This window comes from Oryctolagus cuniculus, chromosome 11 (assembly GCF_964237555.1).
Source record: "Oryctolagus cuniculus chromosome 11, mOryCun1.1, whole genome shotgun sequence".
Lineage (NCBI taxonomy): Eukaryota > Metazoa > Chordata > Mammalia > Lagomorpha > Leporidae > Oryctolagus > Oryctolagus cuniculus.
In genome coordinates this window covers 44,861,340-44,879,683 of record NC_091442.1, presented here as the reverse complement: position 1 = coordinate 44,879,683, position 18,344 = coordinate 44,861,340, and the positions used below count along the sequence as shown (strand labels likewise).

The 18,344-nt window shown below is 47.2% G+C and overlaps 1 protein-coding gene across 4 annotated transcripts in view; it reads right to left on the bottom strand.

Moving 5' to 3' along the window:
- Window positions 1–18,344, bottom strand: part of CFAP61 (cilia and flagella associated protein 61) — a 252,953-nt gene that overhangs the window by 46,319 nt on the left and 188,290 nt on the right. For all 4 annotated transcript variants that reach the window (XM_008256339.4, XM_051845334.2, XM_008256341.4 and 1 more), the window contains 2 exons: window positions 12,539–12,866; window positions 10,674–10,765 (listed from right to left, as the gene is read on the bottom strand). In XM_008256339.4, coding sequence (XP_008254561.2) covers window positions 10,674–10,765; window positions 12,539–12,866 — 420 coding nt within the window. The remainder of the gene's footprint in view (window positions 1–10,673; window positions 10,766–12,538; window positions 12,867–18,344) is intronic.

The window sequence follows — 18,344 nt, the reverse complement described above, 5'->3', positions numbered from 1 at the left end:
CCATGGCTTGTTTCGAAGAGCCACTGCTGTGGACTAACCTCCACAGAAGACAAGCGTTGTCAGAGACGGCACACTTGGACCAAACGACTAACTGGTCCTTGGGGTATTTTCAACTATGATTGCATTGTTCTGTGTTTCTGAATTAGTTGCTAGGTTACAACCAACTCACTGGTACTCAACACCTTGCAGAGCTAATATATGGAGCTGGGTGTCTTTTCTGGGGTGTTTCTAAGAGTGTTGAATTTCTTGTGTATATTTTTTTCCCTAGCACTATTTTGAAAAAAACCTCTTGGTCAAAAGTGATCAGAAAGGACTTGAGTTGTTTCACAGAGTCCTTCAGCAAAAGGTACAAGTGAGGGGTGGATCCTTGACTGTTCTGTGTGGGGAGGGTCAGTTGGTTGAGGGGGTCTGTCCCCAGGTAGAAGTCTCAAGGCTATGGAACACGTGCACATGAGCACACACACACATGCACACACATACACTCTCTGCAGGTGACTGTTTGGTTCATAGACTGTTAAAGGTGTGGGTTGGTGGCTCCCTGCCCAATGGAAATCAGGTGGAAGTACCCCATGAACCCAGATGACCAGGGAAGATGCTGCCCTCATTCCAGGTCACAGCTGCTCTCCCCAGCTCAGCTCCTGCACACACTCCCCTCAGGCTCAGGGAGCAGGAAACAAACGTGGACAAACGTGAGTTTTCTTGGTGGTGGCTAAACTTTGCCCCTGGACTCTGCACTTGGTATGCAGTAACTCCCAAGAAACCTTTTCTGAGTACATATAGATTTAAGCTTTCACTCTGAACTTGACAGTGGCATTTAGAAATCCAAGACATGTTGGGACTGCACAGATCCCAAACATTTACCTAGCCCTGGACATCAGCTGGGGACTTTGTCTAAACAAAGTTTAACTTTTAAATAGACTGAGGCAACTGGGAGTTATCACATGGCAAGGCCCTGACCAACTCATCCAGCCTTAAAGGGACGAAATGTGAGATACAAGGAGGCCTGGAGGGTCTATCCTGGGCCAACCCCAAGTATGTATGAGAAGCTGGGTGTTCGGGGGGTAGGAGGGAAGAGGCTGGGGGATGAGACCCTGAGGGATCCCAGTGACCCGTCACTCACAGGGACGCCTGGGTCCTGATGGAAACCTGCCTGCATAGCCAAAGACTTGGGAACAGAGCATGGGCATAGGCTACAAGGCATCAGTACAAACGACTCCTCAAATACATCGCGTGACGGGGACATGAGCCCCCAGTCTGTTCTATATCGTAGAGAGAGATCACAAAAACTGCATGTACAGGGTCACTGCCCTGCTTTGGTACGGACATTTTAACAAAATGTTATTGATCGTTTTCTGCGCAATGGAGACTGGGACATTTCTGTTGCTTCTCATTTGACTATCTCTAGTTTGCAATTTATAAGCAATGACTACCACTTTTTTTTTTTTTTCTTTTTTGGACAGGCAGAGTTAGATAGAGAGAGAGAGAGAGAGAGAAAGGTCTTCCTTTCCGTTGATTCACCCCTAAAACGGCCACCACGGCCGGCACATTGCGCCGATCCGAAGCCAGGAGCCAGGTGCTTCCTCCTGGTCTCCCATGGGGTGCAGGGCCCAAGGATTTGGGCCATCCTCCACTGCCTTCCTGGGACACAGCAGAGAGCTGGACTGGAAGAGGAGCAATCAGGACAGAACCGGTGCCCCAACCGGGACTAGAACCTGGAGTGCCAGTGCCGAAGGTGGAGGATTAGCCTAGTGAGCCACGGCACTGGCCGATGACTACCACTTCTAAAATGATTTTTTTTTTCAAAAATTACTTTGCAATATTCTGCCTGTGCTGTGTCAAGGAACCAGACTTCTGATGGACAAATTGTAAGAAAGAAACGAAACAGGAAGCAGTGGGAGCAAGAGGAATGTAAGAAGGAAGGAAGGGAGGGAGGAATGGATGGATAAAGATAGAGGGGGGAAGGAAGGAGGGAGGGAGGGAGCGGGTTTCAGGCAGCAGTTAGTCTGGCAGGGTGGGGTCTGTCCAGAGAGGAATTTGGAAACACCCAGACCTGAGCAACGAATCAATCCCACCCCCAGACTGGGGCACCGTGATGTCACAGAATAATCCCTGGTTTCAGCTCTACTTGATGGCTCAGAATATTAAACATCATTTCAGAATTCAAATACACACAGATATATGGCCATGAAGCATGTGACCCTCATGTGCATTCAAAGATTAAATACAAGATGTACAGTCAGTGTCTGGCACAGGTAGACATCACTCGGGACATCCACATCCCCTACTGGGGTGTCCGGGTTTAAGTCCCGGCTCTGGAAGGCAATAGGTGATGACTCAAGTTGCCATTCATGTGGGAGATCCAGTGCAGTTCCTGGCTCTTGTCTTCACCTTCTGCTGTTGTGGGCATCTCGGGAGTGAACCAGCAACTGCAAGACCTCTGACTATCTCTGTCTCTGTTTCTCCGCCTTCCACATAAAGATAAACTAATTGAAAAATTAAATGGGGTTGATGTTGTGCAGCAGTGGGTTAAGTCACTGCCTGCAGCGCCGGCATCCTATATGGGTGCCAGTTTGAGTCTCAGCTGCTCCTCTTCCAATCCAGCTCCCTGCCAATGCACCTGAGAAAGCGACAGAAGATGGCTCGAGTACCTGGGATCCTGTCACCCACACAGGAGACCTGTGTGGGTGTTCCCAGGGCCCCCGGCTTTGGGCTGGCCCAGCCCCAGCCATTGTGGCCATTTGGGAATGAACCAATGGATGGAAGATTTCTCTCTCTCTCTCTCTTTCTCTCCCTCTTTCTGTAACACTGCCTTTCAAATAAAAATAAAGAAATAAATCTTTAGAACAAGTTGTAAAAATCTAAGACATTACAGACCAGCTGAGTTTGGCTCCAGGAGCTTCACTTCTCACCCTGTTGGGAGGTTGGGAGGGGGCACTGGCAACACCCCCGGCACAGCTATAGCTGCCAGGTATCCTCAGATCTCACTGCAGTAGAGACAGCAGCCCTGAAAGGTTTTGCCCCCCTTCCTTTGTAAAACTTTCTTTATGCTGAGTGATTAAGGGAACCTAGGCATCAAGGGGGCAAGTCTTGACACCCACCCACCTGGGTGACAAAAAACGTGTCTCTGCAGAATTTCACTAAATATTCCCCCTTCAGCTTCCAGGGTCTCTGTATCCAGGAGGGTGGATCTGGGTTTCAGGTCTTTGGCCAAGGGGGAGTGTCACTTGGTGGTGCCCAGGGCCAGGGTGACTTAGCGATGGCCATATGGCGGCTGCTGGCTGAGCTCCGTGGGAGTCTGAAGTCCAGGGCCCTCCCACCTGTTCCGGAGCAGGAAGCTATCTGCACTGTTTGCAGTGATTTATTGTTATGGATTTGCTAATTTGGTGGAGGTCCTAGTTTTTAATTTAAAGACTGAATCTCAATCTTTGGGTCTCCTCTGTATGTTTTGATGGAAAAATCTTAAGTTCTACTTTGCTTTTTCGCTCTGAGGGCTAAAAGGGTGCATCCAGGAAGCAGCCACGCAAGTCAGAAAGTAACGAGAAGCTGTGCTGATTGCTGTTAACTGTGGAAGGAATCGCCGTCATCTTAAGGAGATTTGGCACCGCATTAGTCTAACAGGGGAGGTGCATTCTGGGAACTTGGAATGTATCAAGTATTTTGCACTGGGGCCAGTGTTGTGGCATAGCAGGTTAAACCACTGCCTGCAATACCAGCATCCCATAAGGATGCCGGTTCGAGTCCCAGCTGCCCAACTTTCAATCCAGCTCCCTGCTAACGCACCTGGGAAAGCAGCAGATGGCCCAAGCCCTTTTGAAGGTCCAAGCACCCACGTGAGAGAATTAGAAGAAGCTCCTGGTTTTGGCCTGGCCAGTCCTTGGCTGTTATGGCCATCTGGGGAGTGAACCAGTGGATGGAAGATCTCTCTCTCCCTCTCTCACCCTCTCTCTCCTTCAAATAAATCAAATAAACCTTTAAAAAAATATTTTGCACTGATGTTAAAGACAATTCACCCATAGAGGGAGTCCTCAAACACCAATTCCCCGTGTAGTGTGGGTCACTCCTATTCACAGGTGCCGACAGTGAATGCCTGAACTTCTGGCCCCTTCTCTCAGAAAATCGCTCCGCTCGGCGATGGCTTAGGGAGCCTCCCGCCCTGCCCCAGCCCTGCCCCAGCCCTGCCACCCTGTGAGGGGCGCTGCAGTGATGATGGTTACTTCACACGGTTTTCAATTCTGTGGGGTCTGTCTAGTGTCTTCCTTTGTTGTAAGGAAGCAGGGGTCTTCCTCAAGTTCATGGAAAAAGCGTGTTGTGGAAAAGACAGTATGTGGATTTCAGATTTTTTTTTTTTTTTGCATCACAAGAAATTTAGTTTTCAATTCCTTTTTTTCTGTGAATCTTTGGAAGTCCCTTCGTATAAAGAAATTGTTAGGAAATTTGGGTCTTGGATTTAAGATTTGGATGGAGTAATGGGTTCTGGCATGGTTTTTTCTCTCTCCCTCTCTCTCTCTCTCTCTCTCTCTCCCTCCCTCCCTCTTTCCCTCTCTCTCCTCTCTCTTTTTCCCTGAATGCAATTTTGCTTTTTGAGTTCCTTTATGATTCTGACAAAGGCTGGAAGAGGGCTCTGGAATTCATGCCACATGGACGACACGGAATTAATCAGACTTGGTATTCAAGAAATCAACTTCCCAGCTCTCCCGGAGAACACAGAATTTTAACTTTAATGGCATCCAAGGCAGAATTTGTTGTGACAAATTTCTTTATTCTGCAGTGCAGAAGCCAACAAAGCATGTGGACTGGAATCTGTAAGCTGGTTTATTATGTAGACAACTTGGGGTCCCCTTTCTTCCTCTTGTCGGGTTACCTCTCCAACGACTCGTGAGTCACGGAAGCGCCTTCTTACTTGAACCCTCCCAGCAGTGAGTTCCACCAGGGTCTGGTAAGCTTCATTGTCGCTATGTTTCTTGTAAGGACTGAGTTCAGCTGCTCTAGTGAAATACGGCTCCGTGGGCCCCAGTCTTAATCAGTTGGCTATGTTTAGGTGATGCCTGACCATGTTGGCAACAGTTTTACTTAATCAAATCAATTCCAACCCTAAAATATTGCCATGCGACCATGCTTTTTTTCCCCCCTTGAATAATAAAATGGGAGGGAAAAATCTGTTTAGATCTTCTGTACTAATTAAAAAAGAGGTCCACCTGGCAGAATGGTTCATTAAAGTCAGGGGTCCTGTTCAAACCCTGTCGTAGCTCCAGCCAAAGAATCTATTTAAGTAGCACTCATATTAAAACTCTCATTATCCAAAAGCTCCCTCTGGCTCCTCCTCTGACTTTATTCAGAGGGGCCGGTGCTGCGGCACAGTGGGTAAAGCTGCCGCCTGCAGTGCCGGCATCCTATATGGCACTGGTTTGAGCCCCGGCTGCTCTACTTCCGGTCCAGCTCTCTGCTATGGCCTGGGAAAGCAGTAGAAGATGGCCTAAGTCCTTGGACCCCTGCACCCACATCGGAGACCTGGAGGAAGCTCCTGGCTCCTGGCTTCGGACTGGTGCAGCTCCAGCCATTGCCACCGTTTGGGGAGTGAACCAGTGGATGGAAGACCTCTCTCTCTGCCACTGCCTCTCTGTAACTCTGCCTTGCAAATAAAATAAATCTTAAAAAAAAAGAAAAAAGAAAAAGAAAACCACACAGTGCCCCTGAGGAATCCAGTTCTGTCGCATATTTTCTGCCTCTCTTGTATTTGTCGCGTATTTTCTGCCTCTCTTGTATTTATGGCTCAAGTTATTTATCTGCAATGACCAAAGTGCTCAGCCTTGGAAGACCCTGGGCCTTATCCTTTTGTTTTAATGCCGGCCTCACTGGCAGCAGACCGTACTTTCCACAAGTGGCCTCAACAGTATCTCCCATCCCCCACGGCCTTCTGCACTGCGACCCTGCCACCCTTTCCATGAGAGGTGGATGTCCCCGTCCCCCTTCCCGTGGGAGTCCGTGGGCTGCGGCTGCTCCGCCAGAGAACGAGGGCAGTGATGCTGTGTGACGTGGAGGCTGGCTTACAGAAGGTAAGACGGCGTCCACTCGTGAGAACAACTTCCCCTGGGCCCTCAGTCATCACGTCTCACTGCCGAGGCCACCGAAACGGGACGAACCCCAGCCGTCAGCCTGGGTCAGGGTGGGACAATGGGGTCAACGCAGCCCTGGTAGTAATGAGCCTTCAGCTGTGAGTGAGCTAGCCCTCATGACCCACACCATGACTCTAGGCTTCTAGGCTCCTCACCGGAGGCTCTGGGCCTCGTGGAACGGAGACAAAGGACTCCCACTGCTCCCTGTCCAAATTCCCAGCCCACGGAACCTGTGAGAAGAATCCAAGTGCTGCTGTGTGCCCTTAAGTGCTAAGTGCTAAGTGCCGTAAGCAGCCACAGAAACTGGAACAGCGTTTGCTCTGCTCCTCTGGTTTTCTTTAACATAGGACAACTTTGCATCAGACCAAAATTAAAGGAATTTTGCAAAGGCCTAAGGGAAATAAGTTTTTATAAATTAAAATTTTGTTAAAATTTATTTTAATTTTATTTTAAAGGTAGAGAGACACAGAGCGATGGCAATAGTGATAGACAGAGATAAAGACAGATCTTCCATCCACTGGTTCAGGCTCCAAATGTCCAGCACAGTCAGAGCTGGACCAGGCTCAAGCGAGAAGCCTGGAACTCAATCCCGGTCTCCCAGATGGGTGACAGGGACCTTCTGCCTCCCATGGTATGCATCAACGGGAAACTGGAGTCAGGGGCGGAGCCAGGACTCAAGCCCAGGCACCCCAACATGAGATGTGGGTGTCCCGCGGGGCATCTTAACTGCTGTACCAAATGCCCACCGCGGACTAAGTTTCAAACACACAGCATCTGTCCTTTCCCTGGAAGAAGCAGGTTTCATTAGTTACCTGGAAGGGTGAATAGCAACGCCCACTGGTGACTGGCCACCTGCTTTGCTCCCTGTTAACACTATAGATGACCCCTAACAATCCCGGAAATACTGAGGAGTTCAGTAACTTGTTCAATGCCCATGGGAAGTAGGCAAGAGAGCTGGAATTCAAATTTCCTGAAGGGGGCTGAGGGAAGGGTTAATAATCTGTGCCATTTGGAGTCTTCCTTGCCTCCAGGAATCTTCCACTAGCTTCTACTTACGTCTCATGGGCTAGATCCTGCCCCAGGGCTGACTTTATCGTTAAGGAAATCTGGGGAGTATGTCCATTTTAAATTAGTGATATTTTTAACCCTCAAAAATATTCAAGAGGAGATGAGAACAGTGCCTGCCTCACTGGCTAAAACGTCAACGTGACAGACACACAAGAAAGGAGGCTCCGCGGGGACACTGGGACCACCCGGCAGAGATTCTGCTCTGGGGAGTCCTCCCAGCTGACCAGACATGCCTCATGCTTTCTGGCTGCCTTCAACCCAGGGGATATCCCAGCCCACGACGACTGCTTTTCTTCTAGTGGCCCTTCTGGTGTAATTCAGGGAGAGGAAGAAACCAGAGGGCCTGGACAGCTATTCTGTTCCGTATTCCAAGAAATTCACCTGCCCCACTGCCACGAAAGCGAGTGTTTTGTAATGTGTTGATGCGTCACAGGTCACCTTGCAAAGTCGGTGCTTAATGCCCTTCAGTGGGTGAGCAGATGAGTACATGGTGGTACATGCAGACAATGGGGTCTCATTCTAAGGATTTTTTTTTTTTTTTTTTTTTTGGACAGGCAGAGTGGACAGTGAGAGAGACAGAGAGAAAGGTCTTGGTTCACCCCCTCCCCCGCTTGCTGCTGTGGCTGGCGCGCTGCGGCCGGCGCACCGCACTGATCTGAAGCCAGGAGCAGGTGCTTCTCCTGGTCTCCCATGCGGGTGCAGGGTTCAAGGACTTGGGCCATCCTCCACTACCTTCCCTGGCCACAGCAGAGAGCTGGACTGGAAGAGGAGCAACCAGGATAGAATGGGATAGAATCCAGTGCCCTGACCAGGACTAGAACCTGGTGTGCCGGTGCCGCAGGCGGAGGATTAGCCAAGTGAGCTGGCCTGGCCCCTAAGGATCTTTACAATACAAGGAAATGAGTGATCAAAGCCATCGAAAGACTTGGAGGACATTTAAATGCATATTACTAAGTGAAACAAACAAACAAAAAAGCTTATATGAAAAGCCCACTAGCCCTCTAGAGGCCTAGAGGAACTTCCTGAGCCTGTCTTTTAAGTTTGAAATCCCTGGTAGCAAACACCCCAGCCCCAGGGTGCTTCTCTAAGGATCATTAAGGTGGTATAATAGGCGTGGCTAGGACCCTTTTGCATCACAACACCCCACCCCTTGCCCACGATGGCTCATCTGCTCTGTACCCTCCGCTCTGTACCCCAGCTATATATACACCTCCCTTTTACAATAAAGTGAGACCCAGCTTCGACTGGGCTCCACACCGTGCCTGATTGTCCCCCGGGTTTGGGGAAGGCTGAGTGGCGGGTGGCGCACTTCCCCTCCTCGGTCAAGGCAAGCAGCGGGCAGCCTGCCTAATTCTCCAGCGGTGGCGAGGAACAGTCACCGCAGCCCACATACTTTCTGGAGAAGAGCAGAACTAAGGAGACAGCGGAAAGATCCACGTTGCCAGGCCTTAGGAGGGAGAGAGGGATGAGCAGGTGGAGAGCAGAGATCTTTTACTCTGTCTGATACTATACTGGTGGCTATGTGTTCAATTACACATTTGCACAAACCCACAGAATGTACATCACCAAGAGTGCACCCTGGCGTCCACAAGGGGCTTTGGTTGATAACTAGGTGTTGGTGTGGATTCAGTTCTGACAGTCACGTCCCTCTGGTGTTGGATGCTGACAGCAGGAAAGCTGTGTGTGCTGTGGGAGGGAGGGGTATAGGGGAAATCTCTGCACCTTCTGTTCAATTTTGTTATTAACCCAAAAGTGCTCTAAGAAGGTACAGTCTACTAAAAAACTGCACCCGACACAGCGGCCATTGTGGGGTGAACCAACGGAAAAGGAAGACCTTTCTCTCTGTCTCTCTCTCTCACTGTCCACTCTGCCTGTCAACAACAACAAAAAACTGGCTGGCTTAAAACAACACATTTTTATCTTGTTTTAAAAAAGATTTTATTTATTTATTTGAAAGAGAGAGTTACGGGGGGGGGGGGGGGAGAGGCAGAGAGAGAAGTTTTCACTCCCCTAATAGCTGCAACGGCCAGAACTGAGCTGATCTGAAGCCAGCAGCCAGGAGCTTCTTCTGGGTCTCCCACGCAAGTGCAGGGGCCCAAGCACTTGGGCCATCTTCCACTGCTTTCCCAGGCCATAGCAGTGAGCTGAATTGGAAGAGGAGCAGCAGGGATTTGAACCAGCGCTGATATGGGATGCTGGCACTGCAGGCGGAGGCTTAGCCCACTATGCCACAGTGCCAGCCCCAACAACACATTTTTAGCATCTCAAAGTCTCTGGGAGTCAGAAATCAGGAGTGCCTTAGCCGGGCAGGCTGTTCTACCTGAGAGGCTCCTGAGTTTTCAGTTAAGACGCTGACTTGGGCTGCAGTCATCTTAAGGCTCGAACAGGCCTGGAGGATCCGCTTCGCAGGAGCCCACTCACATGGCAGAAAAAGTGATAACGGCCAGTGGAGGGATCTTCAATTCCTCACCCAATTCCTTCTCCAGAAGGCTGTGTGGCCTTTGGGCACCTCCAGGAGGGCACAAGCTGGCAGATGTAGTATCTTCCATGAGCTAGCCTTGGAAGTCGCACATTCTTTTCTTCGTAATATCTTGTTGGCCACACTCAACATGGGAGGGAGTCACATAGGACATCAAGACTAATGGGGCAGGGCTGGCACTGTGGCGTAATAGGTTAAGCTTCTGTCTATGGCGCTGGCATCACATATGAGCGCCAGTTCAAGTCCCGGCTGCACCACTTCTGATCCAGGTCCCTGCTGATGGCTTGGGAAAGCGGTGGAAGATGGCCTAAGTGTTTGGGCCCCAGTACCCATGTGAGAGACCTGGAAGAAGCTCCTGGCTCCTGGATTTGGATTGGCCCAGCTCCAGCTGTTGCATTCATCTGAGGATTGAACCAGCGGATGGAAGATCTCCCTCCCTCCCTCCCTCTCTCTCACTCTATCGCTCTCTCATTCTCTCTAACTCTGTCTCTCAAATAAAATAAATAAATCTTAAAAAAAAAAAAAAGACTAAGGGGGTGGGCCAGAATTGTAGCATGAGGAGTAAAGCATCACTGGCAACACAGGCATTCCATAGCAGAGTGCTGGTTTGAGTCCTGGCTGCTCTGCTTCCAATCCAGCCTCCTGCTAATGAGCCTGGAAGGGCAGCAGAAGATGGCCCATGTGTTTGGGCCCCTACTACCCACGTGGGAGACTGGCTCCTGGTTTCTGTCTGGCTCAGACCTGGCAGTTGCAAGGCATTTGATGACTGAACTAGCAGATGGAAGATCTCTCTCTCTGTCACTCTGCTATTCAAATGAATGAATTAATTATTTAATAAGACAAGACAAAGGGGGAATTAGTCATTGTGGGCTACCTTGGAGGCTGACCACCACAGTGGGTCTCTGATGTGTGCACCAACAGATTATAGTAAAGGTTGCAAGCCAAGAATTTCGCCCTCCTATAAACAAATAGTAAGATTTGAACAAAAAGTGAAGTTCAGGGCTAATACTTACGAAATCAGACTTTGCCATCTGGACCTCCAGGGAAGTTGGGATGCCAGGCTTGGAAACGTGAAGATAATGGTAAGAGCCCGGCAGAATGCCTCCTAGAAGAGAGGGCAAGTTTTCACGTTTGAGGTTACTAAGGTGGGTGACAGAAACTTACTGTCACCACAGAACACACAGACATGCCTACAGGGCTCCTCAGACATGCTTACAGACATGCCTACTGGGCTCCTCAGAATTCCCCGCTAGAGCACTGCTAATAGCAAGGAGCCCCCGGGACGGTCGGGCTTTACACATTAGCCATAACAATGTGAGAGTGACAATATACCCCATACAACAGCCCCTGATGCTCCAACAAGCGCCACGCTGATGCCGTGTGTCCTGTGATTCCTCCTAGCTCCTGGCACCCTAAGCAGTCGCTGCTAAAATCAGATCAAGACCTTCAGAAGCCTTAAAATGCTGCAATTCTGTTCCCATCCAACGTAGACATGGGATAGCTAGAGTAAGGTCACAGGCTGGAAACCACAAGCCCCCTGCCCTAGGTAATCCTATACGCCTACCTGTCAAATGCCCTCGTTCCCAGGATGCACCTCCCTTCAGCTGGGACCCTTCTGACTTTATAAAAGAGGCCTGCAACTAGAGGGGGTCTTCTTTTCATCAGAGACCAGGATAACAGGAGGCACTGAAGGTGCCCTCTCTCTCCCTCCCCTCCCCACCCCTTTTCTCCCTGTGGCCCGCTCCACTCCTCAACAATGCTCAGGTGTGTGTGTGTGTGTGTGTGTGCGCGTGTTCTCACCTTTTACATAAGCTATCACCTTGTACACCATCTCTGTGCTGTACTTAGAATGCTTCTCTTAAGTAAAAAGCAAGGGCCTGGAATAAAATTGAGCCCCACCTCTCTCACTTCACCATCACTCTCCCAACATGTAGCCAACACACTAACAAAATTAAGCTTTACAAGGGAAAACGGACAACGTTCTTTGTTCAGGGCTTTGGAAAGCTATCATGATCAAATTATTAGATTTTTTTTGGCTGGAGTTGGAGCTGATCCGGTCTGATCTCTGATACACCATGTTCTCCTGCTGGCTCAGAGTCGGCTTCTCTCCTAAGGGTCTCACCCAGGAGAAGCACAGCAGATCTCTCCGAGTTAGACAGACCAGGGCTGCAACGTGGGCTTTTGTCTCTTTGGTCTGCTATTCTGTTTGCTGGATTAGGGTCCACAGATATCCTAGGGGCCTATGTGCAGCACTAGGACTTGGTTCATGAACACCCTGAAAATGAGCATGCAATTTTATAACTGTGTGCATTTCTCTGGTAGAAGGTCTCCAAATAATCAAAGATGCCATTTTCAAAGGTGTCACCCCCAAATATGAAGGAGCCCCGGGCTGTACTTACGAAATCCTCTCCTGAGGGGCTCACAAGGCTTAGGGCATACAAATGGGCTATTTTACAACTGTCAAGTGGTTGAGCTTCTCCACCAGAGAGCAGGCTGAGCCCTGGGCTGCCTGGAAGGGTCTCCTTATACCTGAACGTTCAGTGGGAATGGAAATTTAGGGAAGGCTTAGAGCAAACTCTCAGACCTCCCGGTTAGGGGTGGGGGTCACTGGTCACTCCGTAGTCCACTTTCCTATCCTCAGACTGGAGATCACAAATGTGGTCCATAAAAATGCTCAGAATGCAAAGATCCATGATAATCACAATGCCAAAGCCAGGTTCATCACAAATGCTTTAGAAATGAGCTGGACTCTCCTCCCTCTCTGTGGCAATCCCTTGAGGGACTGGGGAAGTGCCTCACCAGCCCGGGGAAACTCAGAGGCTGACCCAGAGCCAGCGGTCAGCTCCATCCAGGGGAGGAAGATGGCCTGCACACACACCTTTGATCTTGGCCCCTTTGTACATGGGGATGAGTCGGTCCAGATCCGCAGGTGGTTCTGTCACGGGCTCGAGGGTTGGATCGAAGAGATTGAGCATGGCCGCTGCCAGCTGAAAGCCAATTTCTTTGGAGCTGAAGTTACTGTGAGTCCATTCGTTGGAGTAATATCTGTTGGAGAATTTGGTGAGGGAGCCAGCGGCTCTGATGGCTATGTCGTTGGTGTGGAAGTTGGTGTCAATCACCAGGCGGCCATCATAGACCAGACAGGCATCGTTGAGGGCTTTAAACGTTTCGTAATCCACGTTCTTCTCGCAGAAGCTGAAGAACATCTATAACGCAAACAACCACATCATTACTTTCCAGTAGCCTCCATTCTGCCTCCCCAAGAGTGCTGAAGATTCTCCAGGGAGTTCTGTTATTTGGGGCACCAAAACAACTGTGTGTGTGTGTGTGTGTGTGTGACAGACAGAGAGAGATCGAGTGACTGAATGATTGTATTTGGCATTAAGAACAAGTTCAGATCATCCAATGGCACTTCTATAAATCACTCAGTTTATACCCAGTGGAAAGAAGGATGCCAACCAGACCAAATTTATTTTCCCTGTAAGAAGGGTCACATTTGTAGAGCCTCCACATTTTGTCAGTTTCCTACATTTCAAGTGCCCTAGCTCAGCCTTCTTCCTGTGTCTGGCACTTAGTACTCTAGGGTCTCCTTGTGCCCTCCCGTCGCCCCACTCCCAGCTTTTCTAACGCAGCAGGCTTGCCCTGCAGGACACTCCAGAAGGGACCAGAGCCTCGCCCGCCTCCACACCTGCCAGGTCTGGGCTCCTGCCTTCCTGCTTCCTGTCCCGGCGGCTGGAGAGCAGCCTACCCAGCACCCACAGCGACGCACAGTTCTCGGAGTCTCGCTCTACTCTGAATATTGAATCTTTCTGTCTCCCTACACCCTTTTTCCCCCTCTCCCTACTCCTTTATCATGTTTATAAAAATATTTTTGCACCCACGTAAAATACAGAAAGGCATTTAATTTGAATTTAAATTATGTCAAAACAGTGCCATCAACCACTGAGCCCTTACACTTGTTCAGAAACCCCCTTCAGAATCCCCACAAAAGTCCTTCTACCTACCAGTTTTCTGGTCCTAAGTAAGCCTATTTTTTTGTTAAGTAGCATATTAAATATGCTATTTCTTGTTTGGGGGTTTTAAAAATTGTTAGCATCATAATATATTATAATAGAATTTATTTATACTTATTTGATATAGGCAGACATAATTTTGGATGTATCTAGGGTATAGGAGTTTGAACAGTAAACTAAAAATTGAATAAGCAGGGGCCGGCGCTGTGGCATAGCAGGTAAAGCCGCCACCTGCAGTACCGACATCCCATTTGGGTGCCAGTTAGAGTCCAGGCTGCTCCACTTCTGATCCAGCTCTCTGCTATGGCCTGGGAAAGCAGTGGAAGATGGCCTAAATCTTTGGGCCCCTGCACCCACATGGGAGACCCAGAGGAAGCTCCTGGTTCCTGGCTTCAGATTGGCATAGCTCCGGCCATTGCGGATGGAAGACTTCTCTTTCTGTCTCCCTGCTTCTGCCTCTCTCTAACTCTGCCTTTCAAATAAATAAATAAATCTTGAAAAAAAAAAATGAAGAAGCAAATCAGACAGTGACTTCACAAACATCATTTATTAAATGCACTCAGATGAGAAACACTTGTTATGTCAGGCACTGTGCAAGGCCCCAACAATATCTTGATAAAAAGGAAAAAAATCTTAGGAGCTTACAATCAAACTGGATAGATGAAAGCTAACAAAAATGGAGAGACTATCTTGAGAGCCAGGGTAACTGGTGTCTAACCTGGCTGGAGGCCGGACCACTCACAGGGGACCAGGCAGGTTTTGGCGAGGTCTTCATGTGAGGTCGAAACAACAAGTGAGTTCTGTCTCTGGGATGGCAGTGGAACACCCATGGCTAATGCTGCCACTGGTAATAACCACACTGTGACAATAGCTCCTGGATGATTCGGATGAGGTTTCAAAGCAGACAGGCTGGGTAGGGCATTAAAGCCTGGAGCTACGACCAGCATGCGGGAATGCCCCATACTCCGGAGGCTTTTTGAAGAGGGTAGGTTGAGGGCCCAGCGCTGTGGCATAGCAGGTAAAGCTGCTGCCTGCAGTGCCAGCATCCCATATGGGCACTGGTTCGAGTCCCAGCTGCTCCACTTCTGATCCAGCTCTCTGCTACGGCCTGGGAAAGCAGTAGAAGATGGCCCAAGTCCTTGGGCCCTTGCACCAGTGTGAGAGAGCTGGAGGAGGCTTCTGGCTCCTGCCTTCGGGTTGGTGCAGCTCTGGCCATTGCAGCCAATCGGGGAGTGAATCAGCAGATGGAAGACCTCTCTCTCTCTCTGCCTCTCCTCTCTGTATAACTCTTTCAAATAAATAAATAAATAAATTTTTTAAAAATCACAAAATAAAAATAAAAAAGAAGGTGGGTTGTAGTCATTTTATACTCAACTGGAAGAACAGAGATAATAAAAAAGAAAAGAGTTAGTGAACTTGAAGTCACATCAATAGAAATTGCCCCATTTGAAGAACAGGAAGAGAGGGGAGAGATGGAAATGAATGGACAGAATCTTACAACGTCAGGGCCACTGAAAAATCTACCACATATAATTAGGACCCCAGAGGGACAGGGCTGAGAAACAGTGGCTAAGAACTTGCCAAAATTTAGTGAGAGTTGTACATCTGTACGACTCAGTGAACCCCAAGCAAGATGAATTCAAGAAAACAGATCATGCCTAGAGACATACTAAACACAGAACCCACACGGCATCAGACTGCTGAAAACCAAAGCTAAAGAGAAATCCTGAAAGACTCAGTTTAAATGACACATGATAGACAGGGGAACAAATGTTTCGAATGACGACAGATTTTTAAACCAGAACGCATGGGTGTCAGAAGATGGTCGAGAAACATCTTCAAAGTCCTGTGTTGGGGGGAACCCCCGAAACTGTCAGCCCAGAATTCTATACCCAGTGAAAACACCCTTCCACAATGAAGGCAAAGTATCTTCAGATGTGTTCTGTACGAGAAATGCTGTAGGAATAGATTACTTACATTTTTGTGAATGAACACAGAGCAACAAATTGGAAAATATCTGGATACACATAAAATTATTTTTTCTCATTAAAATATATATGATTATTTAATCATATTTAATTGTTTATTATAAAACTGCCTTATTGATTTTTTAATGTGAATAGATATAATGCATGTGATGATGGACACCAGGACTAATAAAGGTACAAGGTTTTTTTTACATTTTTATGTGGAATGGTACAATAGTAACTGTATCACATGTGAATGACTGCTGATATATATAGTCATATATATACATATCCATATTCATTATATGCTCACAAAAAAGGTCTACACACCTAGATATAAAACAAACCTCAATAAATCTTAAAGGACTGAAATAATAATGAATATATTCTCTGATCACAGCAAAAGTGAAATAGAAATCAATAAAAATATGCTATCCACAGGGCGGACCTTGTGGCACCATAGGTTCAGCAGCTGCTTGGGTCACCCACGTCCTGTATCAGAGTGCTGGTTCAAGTCCTGGTTACCCTACTTCTGATCCAGCTCCCTGCTAATGTGCCTGGGAAACCAGCAGAATATGACCCAAGTATTTGGACCCCTGTCACCCACATGGGAGACCTGGATGGGGTTCCTGGCTCCTGGCTTCAGCCTGAACCAGCCTCATCTACTGTAACCATTTGGGGAGTGAAACCAGAGGAGGGAAGGTTCCCCACCCCCGCCCCCAACTTTGCCTTCTAGAGAAACAAACAGATGCCGGCGCTGTGGCACAGTGGGTTAACGCCCTGGCCTGAAGCGCCAGCATCCCATATGGGCGCCGGTTCTAGTCCCGGCTGCTCCACTTCTGATCCAGCTCTCTGCTATGGCCTGGGAAAGCAGTAGAAGATGGCCCAAGTGCTTGGGTCCCTGCACCCACATCGGAGACCTGGAAGAAGCTCCTGGCTCCTGGCTTTGGATCGGCGCAGTTTTGGCCATTGCAGCCAGTTGGGGAGATGAAATAATAATGATTACATTCTCTGATCACAGCAACAGTGAAACAGAAATCAATAAAAATATGCTATCCGCAGGGTGGACCTTGTGGCACCATAGGTTCAGTAGGATGGAAGACCTCTCTCTCTCTCTCTCTGCCTCTCCTCTCTCTCTGTAACTCTGACTTTCAAATAAATAAATATATCTTTAAAAAAGAAACAAACAAATACACCATTCAAAAGATGCTATTTAGAAAAACCTCAAATGTTGGGGAATTAAAGAATATACTTCTAAATAGTTCAAGGGTCAAAAAAGAATAAGGGAGACAAAGTATTTTGAACAAAATGATAAATGAAGATTCAACATACTGAAACGTGGTATACAGCATGGATGCTTATATAAACCAGTCACCTAAGGTTCTACCTTAAGGAATTAGAGAAAGAAAGGCAAAATACATACCAATCAAACAGAAAGAAGAATATAATTATTATGAACAGATACTGATGGGAGAGCAAAGTGATAGATAATAGAGAAAATTAACCAACTCAAAAAGCTGGTTCTTAAAAAAAAATCAATAAAACCAACAAACTACTGTCTAGACAAACAATGACAGAGTGCGAGAGAGAAAAGTAACTGACACAATTCACGAACATCAGAAAGAAATGAGGGGCCATTACTACAGATCCTGGATGTTAAATAGATAATAAAGTAATACATGAAAAACCTTGATGCTGACAAATTTTACCAACTCAAATAAAATGAATAAATCTCTTGAAAAATACCACTTACCAAAATTGACAAGAAAAGCATAAAAATCTGAAAAGCCTTCTATCTAGTGAAGAAATTGAATGTTATCATAAACCTTATTACAATACAAACTCCATGCTCAGATTGTTTTATTGGTGAATTCTATCAAATACTCAAGGAGGAAGTAATGCAACTCTTAAACAAGCTTTTTAGAAAATAAAATTGGGAACATGGCCGAAATTATTTTATAAGGCCAACAAAGTCTGAAACCAAAACCTTATGAGTCTATAATACACACAGAAAATTACAGGTCAATATTCTTCATGAATATAGTTGCAAATGCAGTTGAAAAATTAAAACATATTCCAGATAAAATTCAATATACAGAAGGATAATACATCATGATGAACTAGGGTTTGTTCCAAAAATGTAAAACTGCCTAAGATTTTGAAAACTCAATCCATGTAATTCACTGTATTAATAGAAGGAAGGAGAAAAGGATATGACTTTTTAAGGGGACTGGAAAACTCACTTGACAAAGTTCAACAGCCATTCATGATTAAGTCTATGAACAAAGTAGGAATGAAAGGTTACTGCCTCAATCTGATTAAAGATTCCAGAGAAAAACCCACAGGCAAAAGCCTGAAATTTCTCTCCTGAATTCTGGAACATGGCAAGAATGCCTATTTTTCCCACTTCCATTTAACATTGCATGACTGGAGGTCCTCCCAATGGAATAAAGCAAGTAACTGAAATAAAAGGTCTCAATATCAGAAGCAACAAGACCCTCTATTTGCATGATATATGTATGTATCAAGAACAAGTACCAGAACCAAAAGTTAAAAATCCATTTATAATAATAGCTCAGACACTTCATACCTATGGCCAATAAGCACATGGCAATGACCACTATCATTAATTATCTGGAAAGTATAAATTAAAAACACAAGGATGCACCATGGCACACGAACAAGACTGGCTGCAATTAGGAAG